The sequence below is a fragment of the Podarcis tiliguerta genome (genome assembly GCF_965153285.1).
Source record: "Podarcis tiliguerta genome assembly, chromosome: 5".
Lineage (NCBI taxonomy): Eukaryota > Metazoa > Chordata > Lepidosauria > Squamata > Lacertidae > Podarcis > Podarcis tiliguerta.
The window spans coordinates 72,401,723-72,419,579 of NC_139538.1; the positions used below are offsets into that span (position 1 = coordinate 72,401,723).

The window sequence follows — 17,857 nt, forward strand, 5'->3', positions numbered from 1 at the left end:
CTGCATGAATATGCCAGCGTATTTCTTTTGATTAAAAGAAGTTTCACCCAGACAGTCAGAATATATAGCAGCTGGATATCCAATTCTCATGCTGTAGAATAGGGTGTGTCTTTACAGATTGCTGTTTTCTACAGGGAATATGAAAGAGTCCTTAATTCCCTAATGAAAGGGCTTTAAGAGAAGTGGCATTCATTAAAAGTTTAAATGTAGCATTCTTGTGCAGTGACCTGGATAGCAATATTTTGGTATTCCTGTCGTGCTTAGCAGGCTTGTGTGCCCACAGTGGCTTTCAGTATGCTTGAATTGCTATTCCTGACTTCCCTGATTTTGGCAGGAGTGGCAAATCTTAATTTTAACCCTCTTGTGAAGTGGATCATATTACCTGTAATCTGCTGACATGGGGGTCAGGTCAACCACAAATAAGCCTTAGTTTAAAACAACAGCAATAACAACAAGAAGAGATGTATTTGGCAATGGTTCCAGTTTAATGTGAAATAGGAAAATGCATTTAGGATTGTTTACGGCAGAGCTTTCCAAACTTTTCATGTTGGTGGCACACTTTTAAGACATGCATCATTTTACGACACCACCATTCAGTTTTACGAGCAAACCAGAGGTTAAACTAACCCCTTTCCAGCCCCGGGAGGAGCCCAGCGAGCTTTCACACGACACAACTTCACACTGCAGCTTACACACTAACGTGTCGTGTGACACGCAGTTCGGAAAGCTCTAGTTTACAGTATAGGGGCTAAAGGTATACAGGAATGGTCTGTAATAATCCTCCGTGTTGATTTCTCAAAGCTTCCTTCCTTCAGCTAAAAACCTCCAGTATTTATTCATTTTTTGAAATAGAAAATACAGTAGAACCTTGGGTTACATACGCTTCAGGTTACATATGCTTCAGGTTACAGGCTCCACTAACCCAGAAATAGTACCTCGGGTTAAGAACTTTGCTTCAGGATGGGAACAGAAATCGTGTGGCAGTGGCACGGCAGCAGTGGGAGGCCCCATTAGCTAAAGTGGTGCTTCAGGCTAAGAACAGTTTCAGGTTAAGAACGGACCTCTGGAACGAATTAAGTACGTAACCAGAGGTACCACTGTACTGAATACATAACACTTCTTACCTAAACTGCTGCATGAACACACAATTGTTAATGAGGTATTTAATAAGAGATTTCACCCAGTTACTGAAAGGTCATTTTTTCATTTTTCAAATCCACTTTAATTGGACTCAGACGCCCACTGTGCTTTTTTAGTTTTAGTTTTAGATAAACACACACACACACTGAGGGCACATGGGCAAGCTAGAATTCAATAGAACTACACTCCCTGTGCTATAGGAAGATATGTGGCATATGAACTGCCCTAGATAGGAACACACAAAGCTGCCCTCCACTCAGACCATTGGCCCATCAAGCTCAGCATTGATACCAGGGTTTCCCAAAGATTGATCTCCAGCTGTTTTTGGACTACAACTCCCATCATCCCTAGCCATCAGGACCAGTAGTCGGGGATGATGGGAAGTGTAGTCCAAAAACAGCTGGAGACCAATGTTTGCCAAACCCTGGCACTGGCAGGCATTTCAGACAGGATTTCCCAGTCCTGCCTCTAGATGTCAGGGACTGAACCTGGGACTTTCTGTGTGCAAACTCTGACACTGAGCTATGGCTCTTCCTACAACAATGTAAGAATACAGTACTAAAATTAGTTTGGGGTCCATCTTCGGCATATGACTGAAGAAACTGTTTTCATAAAATATATTCCTTAGAAATATATTACAGCTTTTTTAATGGCTTTTGGTGAGCTATAAAAACATTTTTATTTTGCCAAGCCATTAGTCTGGGTTGAATTTCAGTTCCCCTGCCTTTGAGTGGCTTTAGCTTTCTGTTATCACTTTTGATTATTTTATTGCATTGCATTTTATTGTTAAGATTAGAAGATTCCTTTGGTGTGGGCTGAAAGGTGGGTTGTTGTTATTCTTTTCAGATAAACAGAATAGTTATTTAAAAGTGAAACGCTAAAAAGCAGGAATATTTGGCGCATTGGTTTTTTTATCTTGAAAATTCATTTTTGCAAAGGAAGGGAGAGAGCACTTTCCTAATCTGCCACTGGCCTCATCACCTTGGTTGCTCATCCCCATGCATAGCACATAGAGATGGAACTGATAAATTATTCCTGACATGGGAACCTGAAAATTATTTTTGAAGCAGTCTGTGAGCTGGGAGGCTGGTTAATAATAGACGCAAGAAGGTTTCATGTAAGTCAGGCTACAGTGGCTATCTTTATTCATGCTTTAAATATAGTCAGAAAACAATTTATTTTTAATTTTCGCTGCAGTTTGGAATGGGGTATTATGCTACTGCCAGAAGAGGCTACTGTTATTTTTTGGCTACCCTGACACTTTGTTTCTCAGGATTCTTGAGCTGGTTTGTCTGCTTTTGAGTACTAACAGACATTGAGGTTATGTGAGGCTTGAGGTGGTTTAACATTAGAATATATGGAAACAATATGTAGTTGTCTCTGTAACTCTGTCCCTTCTGAAAGCTACACTGTCTCCAGACTGTCACTATTCTTTGGGTATCATTTAATTGTTTGCCAGCAATTTTAGAGTATGCAGTTAAAGTGGATTTGGCACTCTGGTATGACAAGTCAGCTTCCCCATCCCTTCTCCAAAATGGAACTTCTGGGGTTGGGGAAATGAAAGGAAAACTTGCTGGAAAGTCTGAGATAATGGTGGTGCCAGGTGATATCATATAACCTCTGTTACCAATGCTCAATAAAAAGCAACATCGTATGACCTCTGTGCAAATTTTTTTTTTGGGGGGGGGGGACTAGATGAATGCTCTGCAAACAGGAAGAGCTCATAGATTCTAGATGGCATGCAATATGACACAAAGAAGGAAAAAACAGCTCATTTAAATTGCCCTTTTAAAATTGCTCTTTTGTCTTGCTTGCTTGTTTTATGGTGACTGCTCAAAGCCATTTCTGTTATTGCTCTGCAGGCCCACCTGCCCCTTCGCCAGTCTGGATCAAGTCTGGTGCAGGGCAGTAGAATTCTAGTTGCTTGTCTGCCCATCCCTCAACATTTGACATATGTAAAATAGGAAATACATGCATAGAGGGAGTGATCCAAGCACTGTCTCAAGGTACATGATGCAGTTTTACTGGTGAAGCTGCCTGGACAGTAGGCTGCTTGGAAGCCATAGATCAGCACTGCGTTTAGGTTCTCCTGCACAGGATGCTGAGCTGAGGTGGCGCAAAATAATAATGAATAAAAAATGATTTATTGGGGGCCCCAAATTTGTCCTCGCTCAAGACGCCCTATTACCAAAGCCCTTCCCTGCACGAGATATAAGTAAGCCACTTTAAGGAACAGAAAGGTATAAATATTCCATGGGCAAAATATATAGCCCTGGTGGTGTGCACACAATCTCCTCCATTCCACCCCTGGTTTTGAGGGACGAGAATCGGATCACACTTTATCAAGTGCATGTACCATTTCAATGGGACGCAGGTGGGGCCTGAATCCACAGCCACAATATTGAATATACCCAGTTTGTCTAGAGTTGTCAATATGTATTCTGTGTTTAGTGCAGAGATTGTTACTGGGATCCCCATTGAGATGCCATGGATAACATACTTGTTTACATCGTTCTTTCAAATCACTGTTCCCTCTGAGCTCATTTTGTTGCATAGTGGTCAAGAGTGTCAATCTAGGACTGGGGAGATGCAGGTTCAAATCTCCAGTCAACCCCGAAAGTGACCTAGAATAAAATAAGGTGATAGACCAAGGCAGGATATAACTGTAATAAATAAACAAAATGGGCACTACCATGAGCTAGGCTGCTATGTCCTACATAAACAAGGTTTGTAAAGTAATTAAAGTGATTGGTGTGTGTGGGTGAGAGAGAGAGAGAGAGAGAATGATTGTGGGTGTTGTAAGTGCTAATAAAAGGTCGATTTTATTTCTCAGTTGTGATATACCACAGGAAATACTTGACTTTGTTCTCTCTGCTGAGTTAATATTTCTTCTCTTTCATCTCTTTGAAGCATCTGACGTTTCCAAGAGAATTTGACTCTGATTCGCTCAGGCACTATAGCTGGGCCGCAGACACCTTGGACAATGTCAATCTTGTCTCCAGCCCCATCCATTCTGGGTGAGTTACCTGAAGGATTTCTCTGATGTCATTATGTATGAAACGAAGCAATAGTTGGGGGGTAGACGGGAAATAGCCCCGGTGAAACTTCCATTTCTGTTTTCCACAAAGCCAGGGACTCGAGTGTAAGCATCATCGGAACAACAACCAACCACACCAATGCATGCTATGTTTTAAAGTTACATGGTTGCACTTGGGCAGAAAAACTCTATAATACCATGGATAAATTAATAGGAAAAATAGTGTTACCTACTTTGCCACTCCGGAAATATAAAAACATTTCTTTTAACATTTCTGTTTTGGCTTGTTTAACTGCAGTTCTCTTCTGCAGGGTTTGCTGTGGGAAAGGGGTTTGGGAAAAGTCCCAGTGCATCTTTGGGTCCCACCCAATGTATGCTGGTTATTTCTAATTTATTTGGAGGCTGTGGAGCGGTTCTCTTTAAGAAAACAGAGTAGAACTTAGCCCTTACTATTTTGTCAGATTCCATCTAATCTATTTTCAGTTGGTCAAACCATATGTGTGGCACATTTACATATGAAAAGCAAGGTGCATTTAATACCAGGGCAAATAAATGCTTGTAATGAATGACAGTGGGTGCAATCCAGAGAAATACTGTGCCCAGTTAATGTTCGAGTTATCTAGATTTCAGTCAAGCCTTTTAAAATCAGAATTAACTTGTTTTGAATTGCCCAGAATGTTGCAAAGTTCATTACATCAAAACCATGAATAAATTTAACAAATGTTAATAAACCTCTCTCTGTCTTTTAAAAAGGTTATTTTTAAATGTTTAGATTGAGTTAGTATAATTTCAGTGTGTCTCATTTCCCCTTCCATTCAGAAACATTGAAGAATGTAGTTGTTATAATAATAAACAACAAACATTACATAAAAATGAACATATAACAAAAACCAAAAAACAGAGAGCAGAGAGGCACAAGTCATTGTTTTAGCGGCTTACACAGCAATGTTTAAGTCTTAAGTTCTGTACTATATTAGCATTTGTTTTTCTCTAGAATTCATGTCTATAGTGCACAAATAAGAATAAGCGAACAGTATGAACTCATGGAGCCCATCAGTGGTAGGGTGTAAATAATGTAAGGATCAGTTTTGAAATGCCCACAAAGGATATTTCCTTTATTTAAAAAATGATAAAAATACAAATACAGCATATTTGTGTTTTATAATACTACAGATGGAAAGGGGGAGGGAAATCACTCAAAGTGAGCAATTGTACAGTGGTACCTCAGGTTACATACGCTTCAGGTTACAGACGCTTCAGGTTACAGACTCTGCTAACCCAGAAATATTACCTTGGGTTGAGAACTTTGCTTCAGGATGAGAAGATAAATCGTGCAGCGGCGGCGCAGCAGCAGCAGGAGGCCCCATTAGCTAAAGTGGTGCTTCAGGTTAAGAACAGTTTCAGGTTAAGTACGGACCTCAGGAACGAATTAAGTACTTAACCCAAGGTACCACTGTACATAATTCATTGTGAACTTTCCTTTGTTTTTATTATCAGCATTCCGTTTTAGCCCAGGTGACAAACTTTAAATCAGTGTATTCCAATAGAATAAAATATATTGGTCTACGAAACCTCAACACACTTCTGTTTTATTTAAGTTTGTGGAGGTGGAGAGCGTCCCCAACAGAAAATACATTCAAAATATGATCACAGTATTGTGGGTGACATTCATATTCTTAGCTGACACACCCTGTAGCCTATTAAAATAGATAGCATGCAATTGCATTTGAATGACTGCAGCTCATGTTACCCTTGCAAGTGAGGGAGATGCTTCAAAGAGGTGTTGACTCCTTCTACTTGAAGCTTTAAAGGTTAACTAGGAAACATGCAGATTCGTTGAAACACCACCAAATTCTCAAAAATGTAGATCCTGGGAAATTACAGGAATTGGGAATTGGGGGAGATGTGGCAATAAGCAAATTCATGAAAGTGGTATTGCTGTTCCTTCACAATGGAAGACTTTATATATAATGTCATAATTTCTAACTTTGATAAACTGTTAACAGGTCTTAATTACCCATCTCCTTGCTGCAAATTGAAGCTACTGTGTTACCTAGACACATCACAGGCCACTATAGCAAATTTGGCTGCCATTGCAGGCCCTTTCACAATCACCCTACCCAGAATGCCTTGCTCCAAGTGCAGGAAACACACACACACAGTGGTACCTGGGTTCTCAAACTTTATCTGTTACGGAAGTATGTTCCACAACCAAAGCATTCTAAAACCAAGGCATGCTTACCCATAGAAAGTAATGCAAAATGGATTAATCTGTTCCAGGCTTTTAAAAACAACCCCTAAACCAGCAATTTTAACATGAATTTTGCTATCTAACGAGACCATTGATCCATAAAATGAAAGCAATAATCAATGTACTGTACTATAAAATGATGATAAATTTTTTTAAAAAAATATTCTTACCTGCACTGATGATAGTCACTGTTAGGATGGGGGCCTTTTATCCATTTCCACAGGCACACAGTCAATCAGTCAGTAGCTGATCTGCGTTCCACACAGTCACAAAAACAAATTAACTGAGAAAGCCTCAAAATCAAAACCGCAAAATAAATAGCAAAAACAAAAGCACCAAACTTAATCCATTCCATCATCATTATTATGATTTACATTACTATCTTGGTCTCCCTTTAAGGAGCTAAGAAAAAACCTACCCTTCTATCCTCCCAACATCCATACAGGAGAGGGTAGGCTGGGAGATAGCAGTTGGTCACAAGATCCCCATGTGAGCTTTCCACTAGGAGATGCCATTCCATTTCCTTGTTGCATGCTGAATTTACCCAGTTCACAAAAATGTGTCATGGGCACTCTGCTTGGGCCATTTTGCTTAATTCCACCTCTGCCCCAGATATTCACAACCTACAGAAAAGTAAAGTAGCAATACACAAGTGTTAGTACTAAAAGGCCAATGCCGTGAAACATTCAGCTTTCCGGCATGTAATATGTACTCTTGAAATTATTATTTTTTACTATTTTAGTTTTTTAAAGTAGACCTAACTGCTCTAGTAATGATAGAAGAATTAGAAAGGTTAGGTCTAAAATTGTCCTTTATTACATTACATTCTAATATCCACAATATTTGGGAAATGTGACGTTGAGCTTCTGACACATGATCAAGACCAGCTTTATTGATTAACTGAAAACCGGCTGCCGTATTCTGGCACAACAGTGGCTTTCCCCCATGCCTGCTAACATAAGTCCCAGGTCCCTGCTTGTCTACATCCCCAGTTTGTGGTAGGCGGAGAGAGACCGAGTCTGTTCTGTCGGGCATGGAGCCAGCACTGATAGTATGTTGGAAGCAGCATGAGCGCAGTGCTCTGCTGCAGGAGCCAATCAGCAGCACCAACTTGCTCCCAGGGGGAGGGGCCAGGGATTGGGCCAGAAAGCGAACTTTCTCTCTGTGGTCTGCTCCCAGGGCATAAATTGGAGGCTTGGCTTGTGGCTTCAACAATACTATCACTGACTTTCCACCCTGCCCTCCCTCAAATCTGGGCATCCGTTTGCTGTGTGGCTGGGAAGGGATTTTACCTAGGCACCCCAGTTCAGCTCTGCATTACATTGCAGGGTTTTTGCCTTCCCCCCAGCAACTTTCCTTGTGCTCCATTCTTTTGACATTTGTCACAACTAACAATTGGAGCTGCATGAGGAATTGAGCCGGACCCAAGCAAGCATTAGCAGAGGTGGATATGTTGCTGTCCCAGTGTGTGATCCCCTTAAGGTGTGTTGAGGTGTCACCAGAAGAGCTTAGCCCCAAATTGTGAAGAGGGGAGGCGGGACTGTTATGGCTGCTACGCTTCAGGTTGGTTGATGGAGCCACATTATCCATTCATACCATGGTGGGACTGCTAGTTATGCAGCTCCCGTCAAGGTGTTCCTGCTAATCAGGCTGGGAAGGTGACACTGGCCAGCAATGAGGCTGCTCAATGAAAGGATCCTGCTCACTGTCACACCAGACTCTGTTTGCTGTAGCCAATCAAGTGGTGACGAGTTATCCCCATTGCAGCCTACATATTGTTACTCAGTCGTGCATCCTAATGGTGCTGCGTCCGCCATCCTGTTTTCTTAAAAGGTGTGCATTACCTTTGCCGGCACAATTACTAATTAGAATACTTGCTTTTATACATACTAAGTGGTGTTGGCCCTCTTTGGCAAATATTTAAAATGCAATTAAATGCATATTTTATATTACAGAACATGCACGTTTTCCCTGCTCTGATCAAACTGAAAAGCTTTGCTTTTGTTATTATTTTGCCTTTGCTTATGATCGACATTTTCTGTTGCTGGCTTCTAATTATCTCACATTAATTTTTTTCCAATTTGCTTTCTAAATTATTTTGCAGCTATTCCTCTCCACTCCCCCAGTATGATTCAAGGTGACGACACTGTCTGTGACTCCTTGTTTTGCTTCTATATATGTTTATTTATTTATTTATTTTCTCCACAGTTGAAATGTGCCTAGATGGTTTTTAGTGCATCTGATTTCCCAGCCCTTTCTACCTTTTATTGTAGACATCCCACTTCTTTGTTTGTTTGTTTGTGTAGTTTTTAGCGGTTGTCCTGTAGCTCACGTCATTTACCTGGCAATAATTTAGACGATCATCAACTACTAATTGTGTTCTTACAGACTGTGCATGATGTGCTCAAAAACATAATGGATAGTAATGTGTAAACTAGTGCGGGGGGAAGAGTAGAGTTTTATCGGCAGGTGAGTTTGGACAAAATATTTAGAAGCAGCATTTTTAAAGGACAAGAAACACTGGTTGAATTTGCCACTGATGTACCGCAGGAGAGTACCATGGCACATTAGTTGTATTCACAGGGTGGGCAAACTGTAGAATCTGCAGGTGGCTGGGCAGCAATATTGCTGAATCAAATCTGCTCATGTTAGAATAGTGCCATCCTGGATTTTGTTGGTCCAAGTAGAGCAGTGTTCTTCAACCTTGGGTTCCTAGATGTTGTTGGAAATTTCGTTTGAGGATGCACTGCTCATAGCAGGTGATGCCCAATGGGCCTTGCCCGTGCCCTGAGCGAATTATATATTATTTATTTATTTCACACACACACACACACACACACGCCGCTTGATTGTAAAAACAACTACCTCAAAGCGGTTTATGAAGGGAACAAAGCAATAAAATTATCAGTTAAAATAATAGTTAAAAACAACTTTTTAAAACATCCAAAAATAAAATGAAATTGGGAATAAACTAAAAACAGGTTAGCAATGAACTGAAAACAGATTAATTAGGTGTGTGCTGAATTGAATATACCCCAGAACCCTCTGGAATTCATGGCAGATGACTGAGGGCTTCCTCAGCAGACAGATCAATGGAAAAAGAATTCCCAGAAGGCATTAAGTTTGAAAAACACTGGTCTAAAGAGTGAATTGTATCAGTGACTCCTGAAGAGCTGTCTACTGAAACAAGTAGGACACATGTCCCACTGTCACACCTAGCCCCGGACAGGGCACTGGAAATTAATTACATTTGTTGTGCCTGTCTGTATTTGGACCTGTAGGACAGGACAGCGGAATATCTGACATTTCATATGTCTCCCACATATAGGACAGATGATGGTAAAATTGGCAGAAAAATCTAGGTTTAGTAGCACCTCATATCCCCCATAGTTGGGCTTGCATATCTCCTGTTGTTTGAAAAAAACCATGCACTGTGCATCTCCATGACTTGTCAGCATTTTGTGGCATGAGCCCAATAAAAAGATAGTGGCTTGGCACCAGACTGAATTAATTGAATGTAGCTCCTGTTGAAATCACTACTTAAGCTCCATTGATTTTAATGGGAATTAAGTTCAACTAACTTAACCTGGATCCAGCTCATTCCCTAAAATGTGTAGTAGCATTTTCATGTCACTATGATGAAATCACCATGAATAGTTTACATCCTTATTTAATTGAACCATTGTTAGGCCATTGTATCCCAAAAATGGAACTGTGATTTACAGGGCAATCTTATACACATCTATTCAAGTCCCATCAACTTCAATGTCTGTAAAAGATTGCATCTTTAATGCCAATTTACTAAGCAGGATCTTAAACACCTGCTTGAAGATGGTTTAAGATTCTGGTTAATAAAGTGAAAATAAAGCATGGTTCCCTATTTTGCATGTAATCTAACTGTGGTTCTGTTAAAAGAGAATGTAAACACCAAGAAAGGGAGAGGTGAAGAGGGAGTGTGTCATCCTGTTGCTGATATCCAGCTGCTAAAGAAAATTAGATTTTTTTTTACCAAAGCCATTTTGTGAAACTGCCCCTTCGTGTTTAATTCTGTGCTTTAAAGACATAGAAAATCTCAGTAGTAGAACAATGGGTTTGCAGAAACAAAATAAGTAGCTATCATAATACTGAGCAGTTCTGTTGTGCATGTCCGACTCTTTGAAAGAAACACAGGATGTTTGCAGCAGGCTGTCTAATGGTGCCATGTAGCCAATTAGTGCATGAATAATACACTAATATTTTCATAATAGTAGATGAAGACACAGTTAACCCTAGTAGTTTGGACTTTGACACTGTATTCAACAAAGAAGTTTTGACTAAATGTTTGTCTTGCTAGTAAAATAGTAGAACTTCATGCATATGGTCATTCTAAGAATTACTGTCATACCTTCTGCTAGGAAGGTGAGTATTCACACAAGCCTATGTTGCGTCTATTCAAAAGTAAGCCATCAAGTTCAGTGAGACTTATTCCCAGGTTAGTGGATATACTACATTTACTTGAGAATAAATCCCATTGAACAAAGTGTGACTTACTTCTGAGTAGACATTCTGAGGCTTCTGCTGATGTCCACTTCCTTAGCACAAGGTACAAGGGTATTTATCAGTTGACATGTATAGGAATGTTGTTGTGTTGTTTTTTTATTTTACGTGATCTTCTTTCTCATTGGTTTCATTTTAGTCAACATTCGTGCTCATACTTCTTTTTTGAACTACCTGATGACACTTTCTTTCTGTCTTTTTTCTCCTGCAGTTTTCTGGTTAGTTTTATGGTTGATGCACGCGGGGGTTCAATGAGGGGCAGCCGTCATCATGGCATGAGGATTATTATTCCACCACGTAAATGCACAGCGCCCACTCGCATCACCTGCCGCTTGGTAAAGAGGCACAAACTGGCCAGCCCTCCACCAATGGTTGAAGGAGAAGGATTGGCTAGTAGACTGGTAGAAATGGGGCCTTCCGGAGCACAATTTTTAGGGTGAGTTGTTCTGTGAATCGTATTATTGGCTGCCATTTTGCATCTATAGTTTTGCTTTCCTTTACCATATGGATCTAAGTTGTTGGGTCTTTTAAAATTGAAATAACTTGAGGATTGGAGGTAGGCTTCCACTCCTTTTGCTAGGTAAGCACAGGACTGTAATTTTATCGTAGGCCAAATTCTCTATGAATAATTTTTCCTATGGTAATATGTTATGTTTAAGGGATGGGGGGGGGGACCCAAAACCTTCTCTCTTATTCTTGATTCATGCAGCTATACAAAGGCAGGATGTTGGGAGCACTGCTGAATTATATGCCCAGCACCCAGTGATTATGGAATGCCACTGATTTCTAAAGGAGTACTCTGTACAAACTATCCGCTCATCCTCGAGAGCTGCAAACATTTACCAAGAGAAGAATGTGCAGCTGAATGTGAATTTTGTAGCAGCTACTCTGAGCCGTATACTAACACAAATGCCAACAGCAGACTTTTTCTTTTCCAAAGCTAACATTAGGGGAAACAATCCACTATGATATGGGAGTACATAAATTTATATATGATGATAAATTTTGTTCATTACCATACATGGTCCCCAGTAGAAAGTTCTGTCGGGAATGACAGTTTGTTCCTAATTTCCCCTCTTGTTTTTCTTCCTGCTGCATGGATGTTATTCAGTAAACTGCACCTTCCTACCAATCCTCCCCCTCTAAATGAGGGTGAGAGCATGGTTAGCCGAATCCTGCAGCTTGGGCCTCAAGGAACAAAATTTATTGGGTAGGATGTTTCTAAGAAAAGATATCAAATGTCTACAGTTCTTTTCTTTCCTTTTTATTTAATTCCTTTTTGTTCTGACTTGCTTTTTTTGTTTTGTGTTTTGGTCATTCCCATTATTTAATTTTTTTATTTTTTGGTTCACAACAACAACAAAAGCTTTCAGCTGATTAACCGTCACTGAAAGAAAAAAATCATAGTGGCTTGATTTTATTCTAGCACTGCTCCTGTAATTGATCTTGTGCTTCTAGGCATGTGGAATTCACGGCAAGCATTTCTGCTTTCATAACTTTGTGCTTTTTTCCTATGTTTTAACCAATTTTGACTGTTTCAGCTGCATTGACTACACCTTTTAAAAAGCACTACAGCGACACCACACACATGGTCCTGTTTTAGTTCTGTTGGTAGAGAAGGTATTTGCATGGTTTTGGAGCCAGCTTATGGCACAAATAAACAGCTTTGCCAAATTTGGACCAACAAGGAAGTATTTGTAAGACAGGGGTGGTTAAATATAAGCTTAAGACAGTGGTGTTCAAACTGTCTCCTGCAGGACCCTGGGATTTTATCACAATAAGAAGATCAGTAATGATGGCCAGGCATTCCTAAAAATACGAGTTCCTCTATTACCGACCTTCCCCAACATTGTGCAACCAAGTGGGAATGTTCCAATGTGTAAACTCAGCTCATGTGAGGCAGTAACAAGGTCTTAACATATCACTTACAGCATATGAGAGGGGATCTTACAATGTGCCACAGAACCACCCCTAATATCCTGAGCTTCCATAGCAGATAAAGTTATGTTTTCTTGAGAGTGGGAAGTCCATCTCCCTTGCCATCTGCTACTGACTCAAAAGGAAGTTCAAAAAACACATTCCTAGAAATTCTACCTGTATCTGAAGTCTGTGATGTTTAATGTAGAATGTTATTCTGAATTCTGTGTTCAGCACATTCTCAAGGGCCCTATGAATGGCCTGAGAACATCTGAGGCCATAACATTATTGAAGCTGGGGAAAGTTTCCAGGGGGTTGCAAGATATAAGTATAATTAATATATACCAAAATCTTCATGTGCTTGAGTACTCACAATAGATACTCATTCTTTACCTTTAACTCTGGGCCAAACTAGACACAATCATAATCATGCAAATAGCAGTTGCTGGTGATTGTTGTTTTTATATAAAAATAAATACTTAAGCACCCTGATGGGCGGGAGGTAGATCCAGATCATCAGCACAGTGGGGAAAAATATTTTTACCTCTTTGCCTCCATTGTGGTCTCAACAGGATTGTTACTCCTGCACAGCTGCTATTTGCAATGGGAGGAAACTCCCAGTTGCATGATAAACATCACTTCTAGTTTAGCTCTTTGTTTTCAGACAACTGTAGCTCATCACTTGCAAGACTCACTTAAGAAGCATGAAAAGTCTGCCTAAACACTAAGAACTTAGAATTTGATCTAATTCCCCATCCCGCTATGGCCCAAATGTATGGGTGGGTGACTGATTGCTTGAGTCATGATGTACTCAGAGTGTGCCAATGCACTGAGAATGCCACTAACTCTCTGTATGCATCTTGAAATGCCCAGGAGTGACAGTTTGGCCACCCCTGTGACCAAAGTTCTGTCTTGTTCAATAAAATTCAGTAAATGATCTGGTTGAATAAGATTGGTGAAAATGTTAACCCTTCTAAAACTGAATTATATTTCAGGTTTGAAAACAAAGTATGAATTTTGTATTTACAATTATTAGAAAACTGTGATATTCATATTTAAAATCTCGGGAAGATTTGACTATTTTGACTGCCTGCCTTCAGAGGTTGTGAGGTTCTAACGTAGCATGTTGTTCCAAGTCCTGTGTTCAATACCTGTCTAATACCTTCTCTGTGAGTATTGTTTATGTTCATGCACAAAACTGTGTGCGTCTTATACAGAGAGACAGTATCTGACATATTCGCCTGCAAAGATTGTATTCATAGGATAGTTTTCAATGGGCTTAAACATTTTCTGTTTTGCAAGGCCTGCACAAACATTAGGTAAACAAGTGGAACTGCTATCATCCATCTCTTGTTGAGATGATAGAACCAATAACCAAATGCAACACTAGAATATTTGGCGCTTCACAAAAATAAATCCACAATCTGTCAGAAACGGAGCACTTTTTCATCCCATTGGGGTGATTTAAACAATGGCTTAATGCACCCATTGAAATCAATGAGATGTAAAAGTAATTAGCTGGGTCATACCCTAAATTGCCTTAAAAAAATACTGCTATTACCGTTTCTGATTCTCCCTTGTAAAAGAATAAAGTGTAACAGCTGAAGAAAGTCTCAGCTAGTCCTGCTGCTACTCTTTGATGTTTATGCAGAATGGTGAGGTGTTCTCTCTCTATATATATACATATGAGCAGAGCTAAGTACAACCTCTGTGGGAAATTAATGATACTGTCTGTTTAAATGTCTTAAGGCTGCATAATCCATAACTGCTCGTGTTTCTCTGATGGAATACTTCAAAGGCTTTCCTTGCCCATGAGCAAAGATTTCTATTTTATTAAAAAAAGAAAAAAAGGCACGGAAAACAACCTGTTCGTTTATTACACTGGCCACTTAATTATGCTCTTGTAATCTTTGGTTGAAGGCACACAGTCAGGTAACACTAGGTGTATTATTTAAACAGGGGTGCAAATGGATCCGACCAGCAACCCAAGATAAATACAGCTACATAAGATCATGGTTCTGTCAGAGGCCTACACAACTTTTTACCCACCAAGCTGAGCACAGCTCACCAGATATGTATGGTTGACCATCAGAGGCTGAATAAATCTCTTTCTGTTGTTAACATGGAGGCGGGTAGGAGGGATTGCAAGCCCTTCACCACAAATACGTGTGTTTGGTTTTAAAAGGTCAGAGGTTGTGCAGGCCTGTTCTGCTGAATTCATCAGCCAGGAGCTAGACTACTGATTAGTTAGCTGTTTGAATTGGTGCCCATTGTGAAAGTGTGGAAGACAGGGAGACCAACATAGGCCAGAGCCAGTGACAGATGGAGCAAACTAATTCTACTTTGGTACCCATCCTCCTCCCTGCTAAGTTGTACAAGTGCAAACTTAGGCCAGGGAGAAGGAAGTGGACAGGCAGCCCCAGCCTCTGGACTGATTGTAAGTAAGAAGGACCAAAATATTTCCTCAAATCCTCCAGGTTAAGTTGTTGAGCCAAACTTTTCTACATTCATAGACTAATACCAGCAAGTTTTCTTTGGCATATGAGGAAGATCACATCAATCCATTCTGACATGCAGATGCCCCCATAAGTGACTAAAACTGCTACAGTTTTGTCCCCATATGATTAATATTTACCAGGGGCTTTAGTATATGTAGTGCTTGAAAAGAAACACATGCTCACACAAATGGTGCTGGAGGAAAATAGGAGTCACAATATGGGTTCTCATAGCCCAGTCTTCTGCAGGCTTATTCCCCACTGAACTCCTCGTGCATTGGATTGCGCTGCACGTTATTTTATAAAATTAGACTATATATCTTTTCAGTTGCATTAATTCTTTGTATGAAATATTTCATTGGATCAAAAGGTACACTTTCCGTTAAAGCCAATGTAAATATGGCATGCCAGCAAAATGGAACTTACGTTTGCTTGTTTTTTGTTTTATATCTGACTGTGTCTCTTCTACACCTTAGAATCAAGTTGGTCTTTGCCTATGCTGGTGCATCGCCCGTTGATAATTATTAAAGGGCTGTGTGTATTCTGTGATTCTGTGCAAGGGCAGAAAAGTAGAGACTGTAGTACTGGGTGCCAAATTCAACTTCCTGAGACTTTCAGTGCTCTCCCTGGTTGCTGTTTTTTAATGTCTAGTCTTTATGATTGTGCAAATGGACTTGAAATTGCATGGGTAATTAAGATTGCCCAGTGGTAAGAGGATGGAACTTCAGTGCTTTTTTATATCCTTCTACATCTGTACCTCCTTACTCCTCCCAAGATTAAAACATATTTAAAGTTATTTAGCGTATTTAAATATATTTAAATCAGGCAAAGTGAGCAAAACTTGCAAATCTGGTGAATTTCCACAATATATATTGGCTGGGAAAATGAGCTTTTCTTTACAATATATTTGAAAAACTTGGTGCAAATTGTCAGTTCTCTTCTCTCCCCATTTTCTTTATTTTAAGTCAAAGCTCCCACCCAGCCCTAAGTAAACAGCATTGCATATGCACAGAGTTGTTCAAGCACAAGAAAAGCAATATGCAAACTCTGAGTTTCACTTTTTAGAAACAATTTTTTAAAGTAAGTTTGCAACTGGGTGGAGAGCATCAGGTGAAGTCTCAAAACAAAGTGTTGATAAAGAAGATTTCCAGCAATCAGGGTCCTGTGCATCAGTGCCCTGGCATTGCTTCTTACTTCTTCCTGTGACTAGCAGAAGCAGAATAAATTGTACAGACTCAAATAAGTTGTCCAGATTGGCTTAGGTTGCATATTAATGCTGGTTGAAAGAATTCAGCTTTTCTAGACACGGAACATGGGTTACTTTGACACAGCCAAATGTTTATGTGTGTTAAGTGCCGAGTACACACAGCCCTGAGTAAATAGCATTATGTATGCATAGCCAAGTGCAGGATCTAAGCTTGCCTGCTGAAACCCTTTCTTTTTATTTGCTTATATGCATTTTTGTAACTTGTTTTTGTTGTCTGTGTAAATTGATGTATGTCAGCACTCCTGTGCGTGCTTATCTAAGTGTGTAATTGGAGTGGATTATTGAAAACAAAAACAAACAAACAAAAAACCTTGCAATTTGAATTGGAAAGGGTTTTGCAGCTTTGCCAGTTATTAACCATTTCCCCCCCATGAGCGCACTTGTAGCTGTGACAGACAACTCTTGAGTAAGGGAGCAGCACTTAGTAAACTGAAAAAATGCATGTACAATATGAATTGCTTCCTCTTCTTCTTTTATTTGGTGTAGTCCTGTCATAGTGGAAATCCCTCATTTTGGATCGATGCGAGGAAAGGAAAGAGAACTGATTGTGCTTCGAAGTGAAAACGGTGAAACGTGGAAGGAACATCAGTATGACAGCAGGCATGAAAACCTCACTGAAATACTGAACGGCATGAATGAAGGTACATATGCACTGTTACTGTTTTGGCCTGGGCAAATAGCAAGTAGAAGCATGGCCTGGGTTTGTTTTTGAATGATTAAAGGTGAATTAGGCGGTGACTATACAAATAGCATTACCACAGTGCCATGTGGCATGGATATAATACCATATATGTTGTTATGCTTGCCAGCAGAAAAATACACAACCATCCAATCAAAGAACCTATTTGAGTTAAGAAATATATTTCAGTATCCCGGTTATTTGTTACAGAAGTGAATTAATGATGTTCATTTAACTTAACGTTCCAAGATGGCGGCACGTTCATATGCTGCGGCTCTGAGCTCCCAATACCTCACCTACTCACACACAAAACTGGTAAACATCGGGCTCACAAGAAAAATAGGGATAACTAGAAAGTTTCAAAGGTCCCACTGTATACCAAAATGCATAGTAAGACCTCCAGGATCTCTATGGATTGTCAACGGGAGGGGGAAGTGCCAAAAGAAGCGAAAGAGAAAAGAGCGAAAGCAAGAACGTGGTTACAGAGCTGGTCTGTTAACCCGGCTTCGAAAAAGACCCACGAGACCAGCACTGC

At 40.0% G+C, this 17,857-nt stretch overlaps 2 protein-coding genes across 55 annotated transcripts in view; one reads left to right on the forward strand and one right to left on the reverse strand.

Moving 5' to 3' along the window:
- The window catches only part of ANK3 (ankyrin 3), a 376,227-nt gene that overhangs the window by 316,887 nt on the left and 41,483 nt on the right, over positions 1–17,857 (forward strand). For 33 of the 50 annotated variants that reach the window (XM_083439844.1, XM_083439877.1, XM_083439840.1 and 30 more), the window contains 4 exons: positions 4,051–4,157; positions 8,533–8,565; positions 11,176–11,400; positions 17,130–17,284. In XM_083439844.1, coding sequence (XP_083295970.1) covers positions 4,051–4,157; positions 8,533–8,565; positions 11,176–11,400; positions 17,130–17,284 — 520 coding nt within the window. The remainder of the gene's footprint in view (positions 1–4,050; positions 4,158–8,532; positions 8,566–11,175; positions 11,401–17,129; positions 17,285–17,857) is intronic. The other 17 variants (XM_083439835.1, XM_083439848.1, XM_083439872.1 and 14 more) reach the window with 1 other exon arrangement.
- The window catches only part of LOC310677310 (uncharacterized protein), a 120,693-nt gene that overhangs the window by 51,354 nt on the left and 51,482 nt on the right, over positions 1–17,857 (reverse strand). For 3 of the 5 annotated variants that reach the window (XR_014511039.1, XR_014511040.1, XR_014511041.1), the window contains 2 exons: positions 6,847–7,051; positions 5,634–6,047 (listed from right to left, as the gene is read on the reverse strand). The exons of the other annotated variants lie outside the window; for them this stretch is intronic. The gene's annotated coding sequence lies outside the window, so the exon portion shown is untranslated. Of the gene's footprint in view, positions 1–5,633; positions 6,048–6,846; positions 7,052–17,857 lie in introns of those variants that run through there. 5 annotated transcript variants of the gene reach the window in all.